The sequence below is a fragment of the Notamacropus eugenii genome, chromosome 1, assembly GCF_028372415.1.
Source record: "Notamacropus eugenii isolate mMacEug1 chromosome 1, mMacEug1.pri_v2, whole genome shotgun sequence".
In the NCBI taxonomy this organism is placed as follows: Eukaryota; Metazoa; Chordata; class Mammalia; order Diprotodontia; family Macropodidae; genus Notamacropus; species Notamacropus eugenii.
This window is the reverse complement of record NC_092872.1, coordinates 197,810,703-197,831,468: the sequence shown is the minus strand read 5'-3', so window position 1 is coordinate 197,831,468 and position 20,766 is coordinate 197,810,703. Positions and strand designations below refer to the sequence as shown.

The 20,766-nt window shown below is 38.8% G+C and overlaps 1 protein-coding gene across 2 annotated transcripts in view; it reads left to right on the top strand.

The window, feature by feature from the left end:
* Positions 1 to 17,253: 17,253 nt before the first annotated feature.
* RAB11FIP2 (RAB11 family interacting protein 2) overlaps positions 17,254 to 20,766 on the top strand; it is a 91,971-nt gene continuing 88,458 nt past the window's right edge. For both annotated transcript variants that reach the window (XM_072623845.1, XM_072623839.1), the window contains exon 1: positions 17,254 to 19,906. In XM_072623845.1, the coding sequence (XP_072479946.1) occupies positions 19,554 to 19,906 (353 nt within the window). In that variant the 5' untranslated portion in view covers positions 17,254 to 19,553. The remainder of the gene's footprint in view (positions 19,907 to 20,766) is intronic.

Here is a 20,766-nt window from a genome sequence, read left to right as displayed (position 1 = left end):
ATTTTATAGATGAGGAAATGAACATTTCTAAGAGTACGGGGACTTGTCCAATATTGCCCAGCAAGTAGGAGTTAGAGCTAGAATTCAAGCCCAGGGGTTTATACTCCTAGGTTGATGCTTTCCAAATGTCAAATGTCAGAACTTGTGAAGTGTTTTCATTTTTGACTTTTACCTCATACCCATTGACTTTTCATTAGCACCCCCTTTTTTTAACCACTATACACTCTGTTATCATAAAGGCAACTTGGTAGCACTATGCATGGATTGCTGGATTAGGAGTCAGGAAGATCTGAGCTCAAATACTGCGTCAGATACTTACTAAATGTGTGACTCTAGGGAGTCATTAATTGTCTCTGGGCCTCAGTTTGCTCATCTGTAACTTAATGGCTCCCTTCCAAGCTCTAAATCTATGCTCTTGTGATTCTTTTGAAGCTATGAACAACAATGGTTATTTAGGAGCTAATAACTGGGCCTGAAAAGAGGACCACAAAGAATAGATGAAATCTGTCCCCAGCTGCTAGAGCTACTGGTTGTGGCTCAGTGTCCTCATAGTCAAAGCATATGACATCAGAATGTACTTTCTTGTCTTCTGTGACTACCACATTCAGAGCACATTTGTTGTTTGCTATTTTCTTCAGGAATCAGTGCCTGAGTTGAAGTTGCTTTCAGTCTGTCAATACCATTCCTTCTCTGATCCACTTTCAAAGATCCCACTTCATGTCACCATCTACCTAATTGCCCTCTTCTCATCTATCCTTCTGTATTAAAGCTGAGTTACTATCATTCAACTAGTGCTCTTGTTGCTAAACCTCTGAGCTGTGGTTGCTAGCTGTCCATGCAGAGGGACACTGCTAGAAGAGCTGAGTGAAGTAAAAAAGAAAAAAAACACCAGTCTATGGTATGGACAAACCTAACAGCCATAAGGCAGGCTGGATCTTGTCACAGGTACTGGTGAAAACTGCTAGTTTGTTGGAGGTTAGATACTGTTTTATCTAATATTAATCTATTTATGCCTCTTTTTTCAACCATTTATCAGCTAACCTTTTGGCAGAAAGGCAGCAGTAAACCAAGTGGCCCAGTGGATGGAGTGCTGTAACTGGAATTAAGAAGACCTGAGTTCAAATCTAGCTTCAGAGCTATACTGGGTCAGTCCCTAAACCTGAGCAAGTCATTTAACTTTGTTATGCCTCAGTTTCCTCATCTGTAAAATGGAAATAATAACAACCCCTACCTTCTGGGTTTGTTGTGAGAATAAAATGAGATAATAATTGTAAAGTACTTTGCAAACCTTAGAGCACTATATAAATGCTAACCATTTATTACAACAGGCGGAATGATTTCTAAGATGACTTTTGACTATATGTAGGATTTCCTAGTATTGTATTTAAGCCACACATTGTCTTGTTTTTGATATGCATCAATCTATTCTCTTTAGGCTGCCTACCGCTTGAAAAAGTGAGTAAAATTTGGTAAAAAATAGATCCATTAGATTTTGGGGTTTTTTGTATGTGTGTCTGTAATGTTTCTACTGATTTCTACTTAGGCTTTTTTTGGTCTGTATGTCTGTCTGTAATGTTTCTACTAAAACGTCATAGGTATTAGGGAAGAGAAGCAGATATAGCATCTAATAGAAATGAGGAGTGAGCACAGTATATGCGATGCTCTGAGAAGTATGACCTGGTGTTCTTGCTTGGGGGAATAATTAACTAGAGACTATTTAAGAAAAGCTTTGAGTAAAGACTCTGGTAGTATTTGAACTAGTAAACATTTGTTTCTAGTCACAGCGTAAAGAGCAGCATAATTGGGAAGGGTAGAATTAGATGGAGTCAATGACACATGTGAGCCTATGCTATCACCATAGTCTTTGGGATCCTGAGTTTCTCTCCTTTTCTCTGAGGCTCAGCCTCACAACTGGGCACTCTAGCCTCACAGGATGGGTCGCCAAAAGGCGGAACTAACTACTACTACTTTTTCAGAGTTTGATTAAGTAATCTTGAAGCACCAGGGTCTTATGAAAGTTTCAGGAGGTCTTTTCTAATGGTTCCACACGTAAAGCTGTTTGATTATAGGAAGATGTATTGGTATATGTCATGCTTGCTTGATTGTCACACATCCTAGGGACAGCCCTTTGTTTTAGGTTTCATGGAGGTTAGCACTTGTAAGCAATAATAAAGAATTCTAAAAGGATCCACATACAAGGTATACATGTGGCCAAAGAGGGTTAATTCGCATCTGGAGCATCAGAGGTCCTTTTTTTTTCCCTTAGGAACTTCCTCATGAAGTTCCCTTAGATATAGGTCTCTGTTGGACAACTCATCTGTTACTGGGCCAGGCTGCCACACACTACTAGAGGCCAGGCCTCTCTCCATTGCTGTGTCAGGCTATTAGATCACTGCTAATATTCTCTTTTCAACCCTAAATGCCCTTCTGCTCAGGTGAAAGGGAATGGGAAGATGCAAACTACTGCATAGCGCAGCCACTGCTAAGGAAACTGAGGCAAATGGAGGTTGGGTTACCCCAGGCGCCACACAGTAATCTTTTCAGATTAAAATGCCCACAATGTTTTTGCCTTGGCATATCTCTCTTAAGGTTGATGTTCAGTTATTTATGGATGCTGGTGCCTACTGATGTTTGTCTCTGTCACAGACTGGAGTTGCTGGTGGGACTGCTAATGGTACCTCAGGATATCCTACATTCACAAGGTCACTTGGGCTCTCCCCTCTTGAAATATTTGTTCATCTAAGTTCAGGAAATAGCATAAAGAAGCAAAGGTGCTGTGTGCTCACAGATCTGTGGTGACTGGTTGGGGAACGGGGCCAACTGCCTCACCCTAGTCTAGAAGCTGCCAAGAAAAAAGAAAGAGATAGGTAGCATGTCACTTCTGTATCATCAATTCTTCCATCTCTGCAACCAATCATAAGATTTTTCATCTTTACACAGTATCAATTCCTAAGTCATTCACAGCTGGAAACAGGAAGAGAAAATCCACGCATGTTATAAGGACTAAAACCAGTCAGGTAATATCTACATATGTTTCAAAGACTGGGCCTTCATTGGCCATTTTCTGTAGAGACAACTCCTCATCTACCCTCAATGTTAAATATATAAATTCTCTATGACCCAGTTCCTTTCATAGGTTTGAGAGAATGACTTAGAGAATGCTGTGTGTGTGTGTGTGTGTGTGTGTGTGTGTTGAGATAAATGCCCAGATAAGCATTATTGCTTATCTGAAGGTCTTTAGCAGTGTTTTCTCCCTTCTCCTTGAGGATGTCTATTTCTGAGGTCTTGCGTTTATAGACAGTGAGTCTTCCTCAATGACTTTTTAAATAATGTCTGCAGTCAATTATGCTTCTAAGAGACTTTCAACCTGAAGATTTGGTTTCCAGGTTTTTTGGGGAAAACTTGACATTAAAAATTGGAAGACAATTACATACTTCCTACTCACTTTGTTGGTATAATAAATATGGCAAGATGTTTTTAACTATACAAAACTAAACTAAACTAGAGGAAGCTGACTATGTAATTGATAGAATGCTGGGGCTGGAGTCAGAAACATAAGTTCAAATGCATCATTTGACACTTATTAGCCATATGATCCTGGCTGGAGCATCTCCAGTCATCCTGATCTATAGCTGGTCACTGGACCCAGATGTCTCTGGAGGAGAAAGTGATTTTGCACAGCCTCCCTTACTTAAATCTAATTCACTTGCAAGTCATGGCATCATCTTCCTGATATCATGGTCCTCTTCAAGCTCTGAATGAATTTTCTTTCTAATTAAATAACATGCTTAAAGGTTGTATGGACTGGTAAATGGGAGTTTATCTAACACTGAAGAATAATATTTATATTATCAAGTATGTTAAAAGGAGCTGCTAACTTTTTCAGTAGCCAAAATTCACTTAGAAAATGGTTAGGTGACAAGTATCTAATGAATGAAATGAAGTTATCTTGTTTGATTCATTCCATAAATTTCTTGCTCATCTTCCATAAGAGGCATATAATTTAGAGAGCCTTCATTACTTTTCTCTACATGTCCAGAATTTATGATAATTCTTACACCTTTCTTATTACTGAATCAAAAGATTTATATGGCAACATTTATAAGGCAATCTGAAATTCCTAAGTTATTTTGTTTTTGTTTTGGTGAGTTTGCCTTAGGAAAAAAAGTTCCAGTTCCAACTCTACCTCTTGGGCCTCACTTTTCTCATATCTAAAATGAAGCACTTGACCCGGACCTAGATTACATTTCTAAGGATCTTTTCAGCATGGAAAGTCTCAAGACCACAAACATGGCATGAGAATAGAATAACCTCAGCAGTTACATTGAATCAAAGGCAAGGGAAAGATGAAGATGACAATGATGATGATGCCAATTACTCAAATTTGTATAGTTCTTTCATATTTACAAAGTGTTTTCCTTACTTCCCTGTAAGGTAGGTATGTACAGGGGTACCCTGGTAAATGTTTAACAATTTGCCTTCTGGAGGAAAAAAAACCCAGATTCTTGATGCACTTTTAAGTTGTATAATAATAATAATCTGCATTATTAATTCTTCTACAGCTTAAACAATCCACACAACAATAAATCAAGCCCTGATTTGTAGTGCTTGTCAATTTCCATTTGCTTTCATGGTGCCATAGCTGCAAAGTAGTAGAGTCAGAAACAAGTCTCCTGATTCCAAAACTTGATAATTAAACATCTAGACAGCAATGTAGACCCTATCAGTCTTAACTAAAGGATCGGTCTATATAGACTGGAAAGACAACATGAAATTTACTATGCTTCAGAACTTCCAAAGATATTTAACACTAGAACAAAACCTAGCAATCAAGGGAGTTCTTCATTCCTCTCTCTCCCTGAAAGCCCTGAGGATGACACCTCTGGAGAAGGCCTTCTATCTGAATCTGCAACAAGAACAGGATTATGTGAAGGATTCAAATGCTCTGAACTTTAGGTGATAATTCATCTTTTTTTGTGTGCATTTAAAACATAACCTTTGCTTGTTTTCAAGGACTGATTTTTTTCCACCATTTTTAACTTATTCCCAAATTTTATATAGCAAAAATTAAAATGTATTAAAAGTTGTATGGGAAATGTGCCTCCCAAAAAGCATTTCATTTTTGAGTCCTTAATGCATTGTTATTTGGTAAAGTAGATAATAAAGGAAAGGTTTTTGAAATGCTTTCTTAATTTTCCCCTTAAGATTTAAAACCTAGTCATAAACTTAACACATTTCTATGCACAAATAATTCAAGCTATCAGCCTCTTGGCTTCACTTGGAGAAAGTGAACTTGGAAATAACATAGGGGACCTTGGAGGTCAGAAGACCTGAGTCTAAATCCTGTCTTTGATGTTTAGTTTACATTTAAAGAACTTTAAAGGAAAAACTGAGTCCAACTGCAAGCCTCTGAACTATGAGTCTTTACACTGATAGGCAGCTAAGTGGCCCAGTGGATGGAGCACTGGACCTGGAGTCAGGAAGATCAGCATTTAAATCTAGCCCCAGATGATTACTAGGTGTGAGACCTTGGGCAAGTAATTTAACCTCCGTTTGCCTCGGTTTCTTCATTTGCAAAATGGAGAAAATAATAGCCCTACCTGCCAGAATTGCTATGACAATTGAATGAGAATAGTATTTGTAACAGTGCTTAACAGTGCTTGGCACATAGTAAGTGCTACAGAAACGTTAGCTATCATGATGTTCATTTTACAGATGAGTAGTCTGAGGTTCAAAAGGGTTGACTTGTCCATGGTTACATAGTTACAAAGTGGTAGCGTTATGCTCTAAACCTAGCTCCTGCAAAGCTTTCTGAGCATCACTTTTGTCATCTGTTATGAGAGTAATAATTCCTATAAAACCCAACCCCCCAGGGTTGTTGGGAGGTCCCAATGAGTTATATAAAAGTTTTGTAAACCTTAAAGTGTTTTATAAATGTTAATTACTATGATTACTATTATTTCATAAAATGAGGGCTTTGGTATACCTCTTCATTGTTCTGTCATGATACTCAGAACACTATTGTTCAGTGCTTCACAATTTTTAAGAAGCACAGTTTGCATAGTGTGAGACCACACATCCTACTTAAGGTCTCAGAGCCTACTAATAATGGTACCAGTTAATTTGTGCCAAAATAGTTTCTTTTGATTTGATTCCCCTGAGTCAATGATTTCCACCAAAATGACTTTGAAATTACTTCATATTAATTTGTATCAACTTTTAAAAATATTTTTATTTATTTCATTAAATATTTCCCAGTTACATCAAAAAAAATTTTAACCTTAATTTTTTAAAATTTGAGTTCCAAATTCTCTACCTCCCTCCTGCCCTTCTCCACCCTTTGAGAAGACAAGTAATAGGATATCAATTATATATGGGAAGTCATACAAAATATATTTCCATACTAGCCATTTGTATGGAAAACTTGTATGAAATACATACATTATATATGCACTTTATATGTAATTTGTGTGAAATACATACACAAATTCCATACTAGCCATTTGTAAGAAAATATACAAATAATTTTATTTAAATAATATATACAAATAAATATACAAATAAATTTTATATAAATATGAAAACCCAAAGAAAAATAAAGTAAAACGTATACTTCAATTTGTATTCAGAGTTCATCAGTTCTCTTTCTGGAGGTGGATAGCATTTTTCATCAGTATTTCTTTGGAATTGTCACGGATCACTGCCTTGATCAGAATATCTTTCACAGATTGGAATCAATTTTCCCAGCTGATCATCATTATAACGTTGATTTTACTATGTATAATGTTCTCCTAACCAGGAGAACTGCTCACTTCACTTTGTTATCAACTCGTGTAAGTCTTCCCAGTTTTTTCTGAAACCATTGCCTTGCATCATTTTTTACAGCACAATACTATTCCATTACAATCATATACCACAACTTGTTCAGCCATTTTTTCTAACTCTTTGCCACTACAAAAAGAGCTGTTCTAAATATTTTTGTACGTACAAGTCCTTTTCCTATTGTATAATTTATATCTTTTTGGGTATAGACCTACAAGTAGCATTGGTGGATCACAGGGTATGCATAATTTTATTGCCCTGTAGGCACAGCTCCAAGTTGTTCTCCAGCATGGTTAGAACAATACAAAAGTCCACCAAAAGTGCATTCATGTCCCTATTTTTTACCCCTTCAGCATTTGTCGTTTTCCTTCTGTGTCATATTAGACAATCTGGTGTGTATGAGGTGGTACCTAAGCATTGTTTTATCACTTCTTTAATCAACAGTGACAAAGCATTTTTTCATGTAACTCTTGATAGTTTTGGTTTCTTCTTCTGAAAACTTTCTGTTCGTAGCCTTTCACCATTTATCAATTGGAGAATGGCTTGTACTTTTATAAATAGGACTCAGTTTCCTATATATTTGAGAAATGAGGTCTTTATCAGAGAAATTTGCTGTATAATTTCCCCCCCAATTTCATTTTCCTTCTAATTTTAGCTACATTAGTTTTGTTTGTACAAAAACTATACCTGTTTTTAAATTTACTTAGCAATGTCATCTACCAGGATAATATAAACTCCTTGAAGGAAAAGATCTGTTTTTGTTTTTTTGTATCTTCCACGCTCAGTATAATTTCTTACATAAAGTAGTTCCTAATGAATGTTTGAATTGAATTGAGATCACTTTGTTTGAGTAAATACTATTGCAGGGTTGATTTTCCCCCATTTTTGGCTTCTCTGAAAGGTATGTACCATTCTACTTGGAGGTTACATCCAGACACGTCATGGGTCTGATCCCAAGTTCTTTACTTATAAAAATCAGAGGCAACATATTTTTTACATCAAGCAGAAAAGATATTTCTGATATGAATCTCTGAAAAATTTAGTCAAGTTTGGTAGAGAAATATCTAAAATGTCTTAAAGCAACATAGCCTCTCCTCAGGAGAGATCATGAGATTGTGAGGAAAATGTTTTGTAAAGTGCTACAGAAATGAGCTACTAATTTTTTAAACCTTTTAATCATGGCAATAATATCTAGTGACCATTTTTATGTTCCCTTAGAAAATTTGACCTATACCTGAGTTCCTCTTCCCTTAATCTCATATTTTTAGTATGAGGCTTGTCTTTGTGTAGTTGAGCTGCACTTTGGATCTAGAAGTACGGTTCATTTCTTTCCAACACAGTTGGTTCTAGTTCTTGCCCTTGCTACTTGGCAAACTCCTTTTAGCAGTTCAAAAAGATCTTGTAAGATGAGCACAAGGGTAACGTTTGTGCAATGGAATTCTCTCCTTGTTATTGTATGTCTTTATGTCTTGACTTTTTTCATGTTATAATATTTATATTTTACATCAAATTATCTTTTGAGAAGATCATAGGATTGAGGACTAGGTGGGACTTTCCTGGTTATGTAGCCTAACTCCCTCTTTTTACAGATGAAGAAACAGAATATCAGAGAAGTAAATTGACTTAACTAAAGCCATACAGGTCATAAATGGCAGAGCAGAAACATGAAATTCAGTCTTCTGGGTACCTATTCCCTTAGTTAAATATGATTGCTTAGAGTAGATTAACAGTAGATTTACATTAAGAGTTAGGTGCTGGCTAATAATTGTGTAAGTTTTTAAGATGTTATGCCAGTGGTCAAACTTCCTGATGATGTAAACTGTACATATTACTATGTCAAGTTTGGGCAATAGAGAAATGCAGCTGAGTGGTCTACTGTATTTTTCTTTCTTAAAGCTGGGCCCCATCCAACAAATCCTATTTGGAAGATAGGTCCCCAAGGATGGAGTCAGGCATGCTCTGTTTTTAATTTTAGTGGTAGTGGGTTTTTGTTTTTTTTTAAAGAGTTACAATGTAGAGAAGTTTAAAAAGGAACTGCGTGGTAAAGTGGGAAGAACATTCCCTTTAGAATCAGAGGACTTGGATACAGATCTGTCCTCTGGTACTTACTGTGTATGACCTCGGGCAAACGACTTAATCTCCCTGAGATTCATTTTCCTTACCTGTAAAATAACAGAGTTGTCCGATTCTAAATTGGTGATTGTATTTTAATTAAGGACAGGAAATATAGAATTTTATTCAATAAAGAAAAATCTTTTTTCAAATGAGGTCATTTTCAGTGTTTTGCACTTGACTTTTGAGTTGAAATATGTTTTAGTAAGGGAATACAGAAAATACAGAAAGGTAAAGAGAGAAAAGTGTTGGTGGCAGAGGCTAAAGGAGAGACAGAGATCTATTTAGAGTGAAAGAGAAAGACATGGAAATATCATAGGGAGAAGTGGAGACAGGTTATGAAATGTTAGTCACCTACTCTTGATTTTCTCTTAATTAACATTGACTTGTACTGAAGGCTTCTGAATATGTCAGTGTCTTTGGTAACATGGAAAAAAACAAACAAACCCAAAACTAGTTAAGGATTGATGACAGCTTTGTGTTCTTTTTCCTTAAATATATGTGTGTGTATATGTGTGTGTATGTGTGTATGTATGTGTGTATGTATGTATGTATGTCTCTCAGAAGCTGCTCTGAAAAGGATAACCATAGCACCCCATCAAGGGGTAGATTAATTCTCAAAATGGAAGGACAGTAACCGAATCTGCATTGCCCTCAGGGGTGAAAGTTCCACAACTCACAGTTTTTTCCAAGAGTTTTGAAGGTGATCTCAGGTTTCTAGTTTGAGAGATTTCTCTGATTTTGTGTCATTGGCCATTTAAGTTGTCTGAGTTTCAAATTTCTAAATATGTAAAATGAAGAACATAGTAGTTGGGCTACATTTCAGAGAATGACATAAACGAACTAAGTTACTGAACTCATTATGGAGAAGACTATCTCACTGAATCCTCATCCCCTTCTTAATTCCTTTTAACCTATTTATAATTTTATAGACTTATAAGATGAAACGATTGGGAAAATAGCTTATAAGTACATAGTAGCATTTTACAAACATATTATTTGCTCCTAAGAAGAACTCTGTGAGGTAGCTGCTATTATGGGTCCCAATTTTTGGCAAGGGAATTGAGGGAGGCTGAGTAATTTTGACTTGCCCAAGGTCACACAGATAGTTTTCGGGGTAAGATTTGATCCTGACTCAGTTCAATGCACCTATGCTACTCCTTTTACAGGTGACAGAGTCCATTGTTCTTTGACAGCCCTGCAACCAGCAGCAGAAGGACAGAATCAGACTGGGAAACTCATCTAGTGCTTCAGGAAAGTTTGTTGAAGAGCGAGAGGGTTGTTTACAATGAATAATTCGTATAATCAGCAGGATATCTTTGCTCACTGCCAATCCATTTTCCTGGACAAGAAAAACTTGATAGTTGATAAGAGAATGGGTAGTGCTCAAAAGAATGAATAGTGATCATATTTAGATAGGTATTTTTAGCATCGTCTTTGCTGAAATCTTAAGTGGCAATTCTCTCAGTCTTTAAAGAGCTGTTAAGCATTTTATACCTTTTGACACCAGAAAGGACTTAGGGCTTCCAGGAAGAAATGCTAAGCTGGATAAACTATTGCCTCCTGGAGGTCTGATTAGGCTGAACTCCTCTCAAAACAAGAAAAATCATTTTCTCTGCAACGGGAACTGATGCTCAATACAGCCTTTGGCATTTAGGTCAATAAAGTCATTGAGAAGAGGACTAGTTTTTAGAGTCCGGTTTGAAGGTTTAGTTTTAACGTAGAGGCAAGTTATTTTGGAAACTGGCTAGTACCTTCTTATTTGTAAATATAAGCTTTGCAAGTTTTTTTCTTTTCTGTCACCTTGAACTTCTATTCTGAACTTAACTCGTGTCATTGTTGTGTTTTTGTTTGTCTCAGGAGCCAGTCTTTTCTCCTGTCAGTCACCTAAGCGCTTACTATGTGCCAGGGATTATGCTAAATGCTGAGAATACAAATAAGAAAAAAGGTAAATGGTCTCTGCCCTCAAGGAATTTACCATCTATTGGGGCAGGACAACACACCAAAGCCTAGGGAAGGATGAAAAAAGAGGTGGGAAAGAAGGGGGTAGGGGTGTGGTCATGTGGACAACGTCACAGTCAGTGAAGTACCAAAGTAGAGCAGCCAGGTGAAAAATAAGATATTCTTATCTGAAGCCTCCTTAAATGAAGATTATAAACTCCTGGTAGGTTGTACCTTTTTTTATATAGATGTAGAGTGCATATGAGGATGTCATCAGCCATTTACTATGAGTGTAGCTATGTAGGTAGAATATTGACCCTGGAGTCAGAGGACTCAAAATCCTGTCTCTGGGGCTTATTATTTTGTGATCTTGGGCAAGTCATTTAACCTAGAGACCTCCAGAATGGAATGGAGTCTGAACAATGGTTCAGATTAAGATATGCTGTGCTAAGTGCAAAGTATACAAACAGAAAATGCCAGGTAGCCCTAGAGACAACTTAAGGAGTTCAGATTCTTTCTGAGGGAGATAACTTACCTCTGTAAAACTGAGATGTCAAACTAGATAACCATTTGAAGTCCCTTCCAGCCCCAAACCTAAGACTTTAAGCAGCTTTAATGAGCGAGTTGCTTCTCTATATTTTCTATATGTGAAAGGAAAGACTATGAGGCTTGGAGTGCAAGGACTTATGCCTGAATCCCACCTCTGCGACTTATTATCTGCATGACCATGTGCATTTAACTTTTTGGAGACTCAGTTTACTCTATGAAATGAGAGGGTAGGATTGGATGATTTCCAAAGCCTTGTTTAGTACTAAATACTATGAAGGCTCTTCTTAAACTATTTCTTTATGGTGCTAAAAATAGCCAAAATATTAATTTAAAGGGGAAAAAATATCATCATTAATGTACTGATAGTGCGTAAACAAAGCCACAGCTTTACTGTCTTACCTTGCAATAGTCTCTTGTTTTCTTCATTTCTCTGAATAGTCAGTCACTTAGAGAATGGAAATTTCCACTATATAATGCATGTACGAAACTTGAAATCCTTGAATCAGTAGATTATTTGCAAGGTATAGTAATACAACAGTTTATTTCCAGCAGGAAAATACTTCAGGAGTGTGTGGCATTAATTCTCTTGGGAACTTTTGTAGAGAAAAGTATGATGTTGCATAAGTATCAAGAAATGTGATTGTAGTTCTGGAATACCTACAATGTTTTTGAAATTTTCCTCTGTGAAATTCTTTTGACAGCTATTAATTCAATTTATTAGTTCATTTTTATTTCCGGTTCAATCATCCTTATTGATTTCAGCAGTGAGTTGAGGATTAAAATTTTTTCACTATAAAATACAGATTTTTGCCAAACTCTCATCTTTGGAATGGTCACAGAATAATAACGCAACACTCTTCTATTCTGGAATCTCGTTAGAAATTTCATTCTTCTTTTCTTCTTAAAATATAATTCCCTATATATCTGAAATCAATAATCAGTATTTAAAACAACTGGAACTTAAAAAGAGTTCTGACTAAGCTTCTTTACAAAGTTAAAGCATATATGTGCCCTGACATCAGAGCACACCTTCTGGCTGCCTTTTAAGAGTAGTCTTTTTACCCTAGGACTTTCAAACAGTAAGTACACTTTGAGCTGGTTCCAAGGTCTACCCTGCTCCTGCCTATCCAAGGAATCTTCAGGAATCTGGGGCAAGGTTGAACACAGCCCCTTGTCATGTGAGCCACTAAAACAACTCAAGGGTTAAGTGAAAGAGCTCTTCTGTCCAACCATGGACCAAACAATCGCACAGAAACCACTCCCCTCTCCTTTGGGAACATATAGCTGGTCATTTTGTGCTTATGCAACATTCATCATCTAATTATTCCCAGTAGCATTTCTTCCAAATAAATCATTGTTTTGTAGTGCCGTCTTTCTTGTGTCACTAGGTTAGTCTCATATATCAGCCATCCCAAGTCCCTTCTATTTAGAGTATAGCCTTTGGGAAGACACTCTTCATAATTGTAGTTGTGTTATCCGTCTATCACTTTTATCATTTCACCAGCTTTACTCCAAAGTATTGTTTCATTTGTCACATTCCTACCTATAGCAGCTGTGGCTCACTTAGTAAGTTGTTTTGGTCTTGAAATGTCTAAGTCCTACTCAATTTCCCAACTGTCAGACACTACTTGGCATCTGAAAAATATTTTGTAAAGACATGAGGTGAAGTTCTACCTGCTATATCCAATCACTTGACAGTGCCTACCACCTGGCCTTTGAGTGACCCAATCATTGTGATGATGGATGATGAAGCATTCATCAGTAGACAATAGGTACCCCATTCCTCTTGAACCATCCCTAAATATAGGATGGTTTAGGATTTCCAACCCATTCCCTCAATAAAACATACTTAATTCTGCATATGTATCCAAGTTGTAATATGTGGAATATCTTGCACCATGTCTGTATTCTCCAACTTGATTTTCCATGTCGATATAGTTGCTCAAAATATAATAAGGGGAAAAAAAACCCTACCAAATTCAGTGCTTCTTGGTCAAGGATAGGAGTATACCTTGCAAAAAATAATAAAAATATGTTGCCTGGAGTTGTGAATATGATTAAGAAAGCTGCAAATTTAAAATGGAAGGGGAAACAGAAAACATTTCACATATATCTGCAAAGCCAAATACCAAAACCAGTATCAATTATGTTATAACTAGAAGAAGAATTGCAAGAATGGACTAGCAAAATGCACAGGAGATCAGGAGATATCTATAATAGAGCCAACAATAAAACTCATGGCCTCAGATATCCACATACAAAGGTCAAAAGTATGAGTAATAAAGAGGGTGAAATAGGGATTCTACTGCAAGGAGACAAATTTGATCTCACAAAATTAAGACTTGGGCATGGGATTCATGGTTGGAATATCTCTCTGGAAAGGCATATGTTATTCAAAAAGGAACAGAATAGATAAATAAGGTGGTAGAGTAACATTATGCAATATGAAGATATGCTTATGTAAGAAAAAACCAGGACTGTGATGGGGAAACACAGTGAAAAAGCATTTTGGTGAAGATCAACAGTGGGAGTAAAGAGTTAAAGGAGTATATACCAGACCACCTAAAAACGAGGAATTAGATAGGAAGTTGTACCAATTTTCAAAAAAAGTAAGAAAAATTCCGCAAAGTATAATCTTTGAAATTGGCTTTTATACCTGGCAAAATTGTAGAATTTTTTATTTAAACGGATGGTGTGTAAGCATTTAAAAAAGGAAATGGTGAGTCAGTATGACATAAATAAGAACAGGTAATACCTGAAGAAATATATCTTCCTTTTTGACAAGGTATCTACATTAATAAATCAAAAGAATGCTACAAATTTAGTATCTTTATATTTAACAAAAAATTTAGGAATGTCTTCTATATTATCCTTGACAAGATAAATATTGGCTAGATATTAGTACAGTCAGATTGAATGACCAGTCTCAAAAAATAGTTATTAATGAGCTACTATGGCTTCAGAGGAAGATATCTTGGAGTATGCTCAAAGAGTCTTTTCTTGGCTCTTGTCTGGTCAATATTTTGAAAAAAAAATCAGTGACACAGAATGGTTTTCAATTTTTCATGTGTCCTCGAGTATGGAAGAATAACTAACATAATGAATTGCAGTCAGGAAACCTAGCCCAAATTCTGCCTCAGGCATTTGCTAACTGTGTGATAATGGTTTTTTAACTTCTTAGAATCTATTTCTTCTTCTGTAAAATGAGACTAATAAGATACGCATTGCCTATCCCCATCCATCCTTCAGTTATCAGAACCATCAGAAAGGGGTTTTATGCAAATACAAAATATTCAATGCAGCTGAGGATGAATTTTAGCCATTGGAGTAATGTCTCTACCTTTCTTTCCCTTATTAAACAGGGTTCATTGTAACTTCATGGCAAGATAGTTCTCCTTTTCCTTAGACAGAAAGACCCTGGCAATTTTCTCAACCTAGTATCCACCCTTTATCCAATTTCTTTCAAGGGGCCAAAGTCTCAAGGTAATGACAAAGGCTACATTTTTTTCAAGCAATCCTTCTTGGGCCTAAACCAGATTTTGCCTATACCTGGGTACTGAAGCCAGTCCTTCCTACATAGCTTAATCATCAGGAAGAATTTTTTTCATACTCTTCGTTCCACTCAAATTGGATTTTCCTATGGTCTCCTCCCTTTACATTCCCTCTGTGTTATTCCCTGTTGGGGAGATCCTTTCTCCTATCTCAGTCTGCCAATGTTCAAGCCATTCTTCAAGGCAGAAGCTTAGATACTACTACCTTCATGAAGCTCTTTCCTGAACTTTCCATCAAGAAGTGATTCCTTCCTCATCTAACTTTGATAGCCAAGGAAAAGTACTTATTGAAGGCCAGCAAAAGTTGTCTTGACTTCTGTCTTGCCACTGGACTTTGATGACTCTGGAGGAGAGAACAAGGCTGGTGACTTTGTGCAACTCTGCCTCACTTAAATTCAATTCGCAAGCAAGTGAAAGCACTACCTTCCTGATGTCCTCTTCCAGAATGAAGGAGGAACAACTTTCCTAGTACTTTTTATTCTTCTTTCGTAGTTAATTGTAACATATTTATCTGTATATATGTCTAATTAGCTTTATTGGAGTGTAAGTTCCTTGAGACCAAGGAACATGCAATCTTGTCTTGTTTATCTGACACTGAGCACATTTCCTGACACAGCAGGTGTTTAATAAAAGCTGTTAATTGGCCTGCAGGGTCTAGAGTCAAGGTCTGAATCTGACAAAATGACAATTTCAAGTAGCTTTTCTTCTGGTCAATACTTGGAAAGCCTTAAAGGGAATTTAGGTGATATGGGAAAAGCACTCAGAAATTCACTCAAAGGACTGGCTGTTCTCTCACCTTTGTCATCAGCATAAAATTGTGTTCAGTTTGTTATTTATTACATTTAACAGCTTCTAACTTAGACCCTAGATATGACTATACATTATTTCAAAGATGGGTGAAGTGATATATTTGTAAACATATTTATAATAATTTTATAAAGTTTATCTAGCAGTTTGTTTCAGAAACATTTGATATTATTACTGTTCTTTATTGATGCATTATTACGATTAAAAAACACTTAACAGTTACTTGAAAGATTATTTTTTACGAATGCAACTTAGGTTTATGCAATTTTCATTAAAATAAAACTTCACAAGATGTTTTCAGATTTTAGCTATCAAACTGGTTTTTTTTTTTAAACAAATTCTACCATTGCACTGGTCTTTTTAAAAATTTCTAGGAATCAACTTCTTTATAACTGACAATTGCCCACTCTAGGACACAGATAACAGATTTGTGCTTATAATTCACATTATTGATCTTTGTATTGATTTGACTTTCCACGTGTAACCCCCAAGTTCCACCTTTGAAACAACAATATGTTGTCTTACTTGAATGCATTATATTCTCCCTCTTTTTTTAATTCATTAAGGTAAAACCTTTGGGGATGACTTAAAACGCAGTTCTTTTGTTCTGAGTTATCTTTAGTCTGGGATTATGTTGTGGGTCTCTGGTGTTTGATAACCTCAACAAACTGATTTGCCTTCTAGTCTTTAATAAGACATAGTTCCCACTATATATAAAATACCAAGAAAAGTACCGTGTGTAAGGGGTGCTAAAGAAATAGTAGATATGCCCTACACCTTTGAGGGAAATCTGTTCTCAAAATTCTTCACCTCCCAACAGCTTTGAAAGACTGGAAGATATGGGCAAGGTCCCTGGTATATAGTCTTTTATCTCTGTCGTGCTATTCCTCAAAGTAAGTACAGCATCTCTTCTTTTCCGTGATAAAAGGGATAATTTTCTCTCTCTTCAAGTATTTTCCACTAAATATACTTCACATACTTGCAAACATAAAACATTTCATGTAATTAACATGCCCCCAACTTCCCTTTGCTTCTTACAGTTCAATTCAGTTCTATAGAAGGGGCCTGTGAACATGGTGCTATTGGAAAGGAAGGAAAGGGAAGGGTCATTTAAAATTATTTTATCTGAGGACATAAAAAAGTTGTCAGATGGAGAGCCTTTGAATATTCCCTGAACATAGGAATAAAACCTTAAGCTATGAAGTTTTCAAAGTGTGAGTTAGCTAAGGACTCACAAATATTTATTGCTTATGACATCCAAACGAGATGCTCTGAGACACAAAGATATATGACACACATCTTGTAATTATGGAGCTTTCAGTCTAGTAGGGAAGAAAAAGACACTTTTGTTGTACTCAGGATTATCATTACCATACTCCCCAGCTCCCCACCTCCAAGCAACTTGGTCTCCCTCTCCCCATTAGAATGGAAGCTCCTTGAAGGGAGTGACAAAGTAGGCTGTTTCTGCTAGGTCAAGCTACTTCCAAACCCAGACTCCTACACTCCCTCTACTGAGGCCTAATCCTAAACAAAAGAAAAGCAGGCAGTCACTCATGTATGCCTAAAATCATCCCGGCCAGGTCTTATTTGTCTCTCTCTGGGTCTTCCACAATGCCCACCTTGAAATCCCATCACTAGAGAGTAGTTTAGTATGTAAGATTTAGATGTTATCTGGTCATACCTTTCTCTTACTGACTAGGAAAGTCCAGGTCTATGGAGATGAAGTAATTTCTCCAAAGTCACAGAGGTTAGTAACACAATCAGAATTTGAATCTACATCTTCTGACTCCATTTAATCCAGTTAAGATTATACAGGAAAGTTGGGAGTAAAATCCTGATAAGGTCAATATTAGACTATGAGCTTCAAGTAGATAGGCAACCAGGATTATTTGAACTTCAAGTCTTATCACCCATCCTTTTTGCCAATTTAGATCAACAAATACTTGTTGTTAGGGTGCGCATTTTGTCTTCCTGAGAGGAGGGGAAATGGGCTTGGCAATCTCTCTCTATAGGTAGTTGGTTTGATGTGGGAAGTTTGGAAATCTTTGGATTTACTTCATACATATTTGTGCTTACTTGAGCCCATGCTGTTTCATGCGGGTAGAATGTAAGTTTCTTGGAGGAAGGAATAGTTACAAAAAAATTTATTTTTGTCTTTGTATCCCACAATGCATTCTACAAAGTGAGACACTAACGTTTTCTGAGTTGAATTGTCTAATCTTTTGCTCTCCTCTGAGCCTCCAACGTTGAGAGAATCTTTCCTCGTAGATCAATCTAGTGAAAAAAAATGTGGAGGAAGACAGCATGCATTGCTTAGGAGGCTGGTGGGGAAAAACGGGTGTGCTGACTTGTATGCCTGGTACAGTTGTTGACATGCAGTTTCCCCCCAGTAGTCTGAGCTCCTTGAGAGCAGGGGCTGTTGTTTTTTTTCCTTTCTTTGAGATATCTCCAGTGCTTAGTAAAGCGTCTGACACACCGTTGGTGCTTAATAAATGCTGGTTGCCTTGACTGTAGCCCTGGTTCCACCGTAGCCAGCTCTGTGCCCTAGGTCAGGTGCTTATCTTCGGATGTCAGTTTCCTATTCAGTATCAGTGAAGGGCGGGGCTATGGGGCCCTACGGCAGCACGTGGTGTCGGAGCTGCCTCCGGGCACGGCGAACTTTGGGCCTCCGGGGGGCCTCAGTTTCCCCATCTGTACAAAAAAACCCTTCAGGCCAAATGGTCTTTTAGATCCCCTCCACTCTAGGATTCCAAAGAGAGGCTGCTTGCTTTTTCCACCTTCCCCACCTCAAAGTCATGCCTCGGGCCTGGGCGGCCTACGGATACCATGGCAACCAGGGAGGCGCTTGACCCCTGACCTCCCCGTCGCCGCGCCCTCCCCCCGTCACGTTCCAACATGGAGAAGCCCAGACCGGAAGTGTCGCCCCAGCCGCCGGCCGCTCGCCCGCCCAAGGGCGCTACCGGGCCCTGAAAAGACCCCTTAGCCCCGGCCTGTTCTCACGTCCCGCCGGCGTCCGTACCGGCCCAGCCCCTTAAGTGACCGAGAAGCGAGGGCCGCGGCTCGGCAGCCCCTGCTCCTGAGGAGAGGAGGAGGAGGAGGAGCAGCAGGCGAGAGGAGGGCAGGAGGAGGAGGAGGAGAGAGAGAAAGAGGGACAGGGGAGCCGCCCGAGCCCGAGCCTCCGGGGGTTCGTATTAGCCGGGGGCTGGGGGCCCGGGCCCGCCTGAGCGCCAGCTGGGAGCGAGGCGGGGGCGGGGGCCCGAGCAGGTGCGGCGGGCGGGGGCGGCCCTGGCCCGAGGAGGGAGACCTAGCCCCGGGAGCCCCACGGCGAGCTCCCCTTCCCCGCCGCGCCCCGCCCCGCCCCTCCGGGCGCCAGGTGCCCCGAGCGGGCCTCCCCTGCTCCCGAGGCCGGGCCGATAGGGAGCCCCGACTACCCCCCAAAACCTGATCCCTCCCAGCTTCGTGGGGGGGGGGTAGCCGAGGGGCGAGCGGCGGACCCCGGGCCGGCCCGGGGATGCCAGCCCCTGGCCAGGCCCCAGAGGCGGCGGCGGCGGCGGGCGGGGGCCTGGGGGGCAGCCGCTTCGTCGGACCCCGAGGCACGCGGGCTATTTTTTTCGGACAGGAAGTAAATAGAAATCGGGCAACTTGGAGCTCCTCGTGAGAGCGAGTGCCCTCCTCCTCGGAGACTGAGGCTCGGGGAACTCCGGTTATTTGTACCTCTGCTCGCGTCTCCCTCCGTGCCGTCCCGGGGACCCCCCCAAAATAAAAGACAAAATGATGTTGTCCGAGCAAGCCCAGAAGTGGTTTCCCACCCACGTGCAGGTCACCGTGCTTCAAGCCAAAGATCTGAAGCCCAAAGGCAAAAGTGGCACCAATGACACGTACACCATCATCCAGCTGGGCAAGGAGAAGTACTCCACCTCCGTGGCGGAGAAGACCCTGGAGCCCGTCTGGAAGGAGGAGGCTTCCTTCGAGCTGCCCGGGCTGCTGGTGCAGGGCGGCCCCGAGAAGTGCGTCTTGCACCTGGTGGTCATGCACCGGTCTCTGGTGGGGCTGGATAAGTTCTTGGGGCAGGTGGCCATCAGCCTCAATGACGTCTTTGAGGACAAGCGGAGGAGGAAAACAGAGTAAGTCGTGCCGGGCCTTTCCTGGTCTTAAGATACTTCTCATGGTGTAAACAAAGCACTTTGTGTTGGAGGGGGTGAAGTGTGACCCCCCCCCCCAGTCACGTGAATGAAGGCCTTGGAGGCTCCGTTCTGTCATTTCGGTTACACTTTAAAATGAGCATTCATTACGAGTCTTTGGTTTTGGTAATGACTTTCAATACAGGAAGTTGTTTGGGCTGTGGTTAAGGTGACTTGTGAGAAGCAGTCACTTTTAAGCTTTTAAAGCTAGGTAAGTATGTAATGATAATGTTGAAAATTGGTCAGTGAAAGAAATGGGGTAGTTAGAAAGGTTAGTGGCCTCTGGAAAAATATATCAAGCACGTGTTTATAATGTTAAATATTATAATTATTGTGTTATATTATGTATAAAATATACTAATATTTAACATTAACTTTATCAAGCACGTTAGTGCAGTGTTTATAATGTTAAATATTATAATTATTATGTTATATTATTATGTGTAAAATATAATGCTAATATTTAACATTAACTTTATCAAGCACGTTAGTGCAGTGTTTATAATATTAAATATAATTATTATGTTATATATAAAATATTCTAATAGTTAACATTAACTTTTATCAAGCACATTAGTGCAGTGTTTATATTAATTATTAATTTAATTATGTTATAACATATGTATAAGATATAATATTATTAATATTAAATATATCAAGGACATCACTGCAGTGTTTTTAATAATTACAGTTAAATTTAGAAAGCTTGGAACTTCTTATTCACATTTTGGGATTACATGCACAATAGGTCTTCATTATTTCTCTTTCAACTGTTGCTCCTTCTCAAGACAACTTACTTGGTA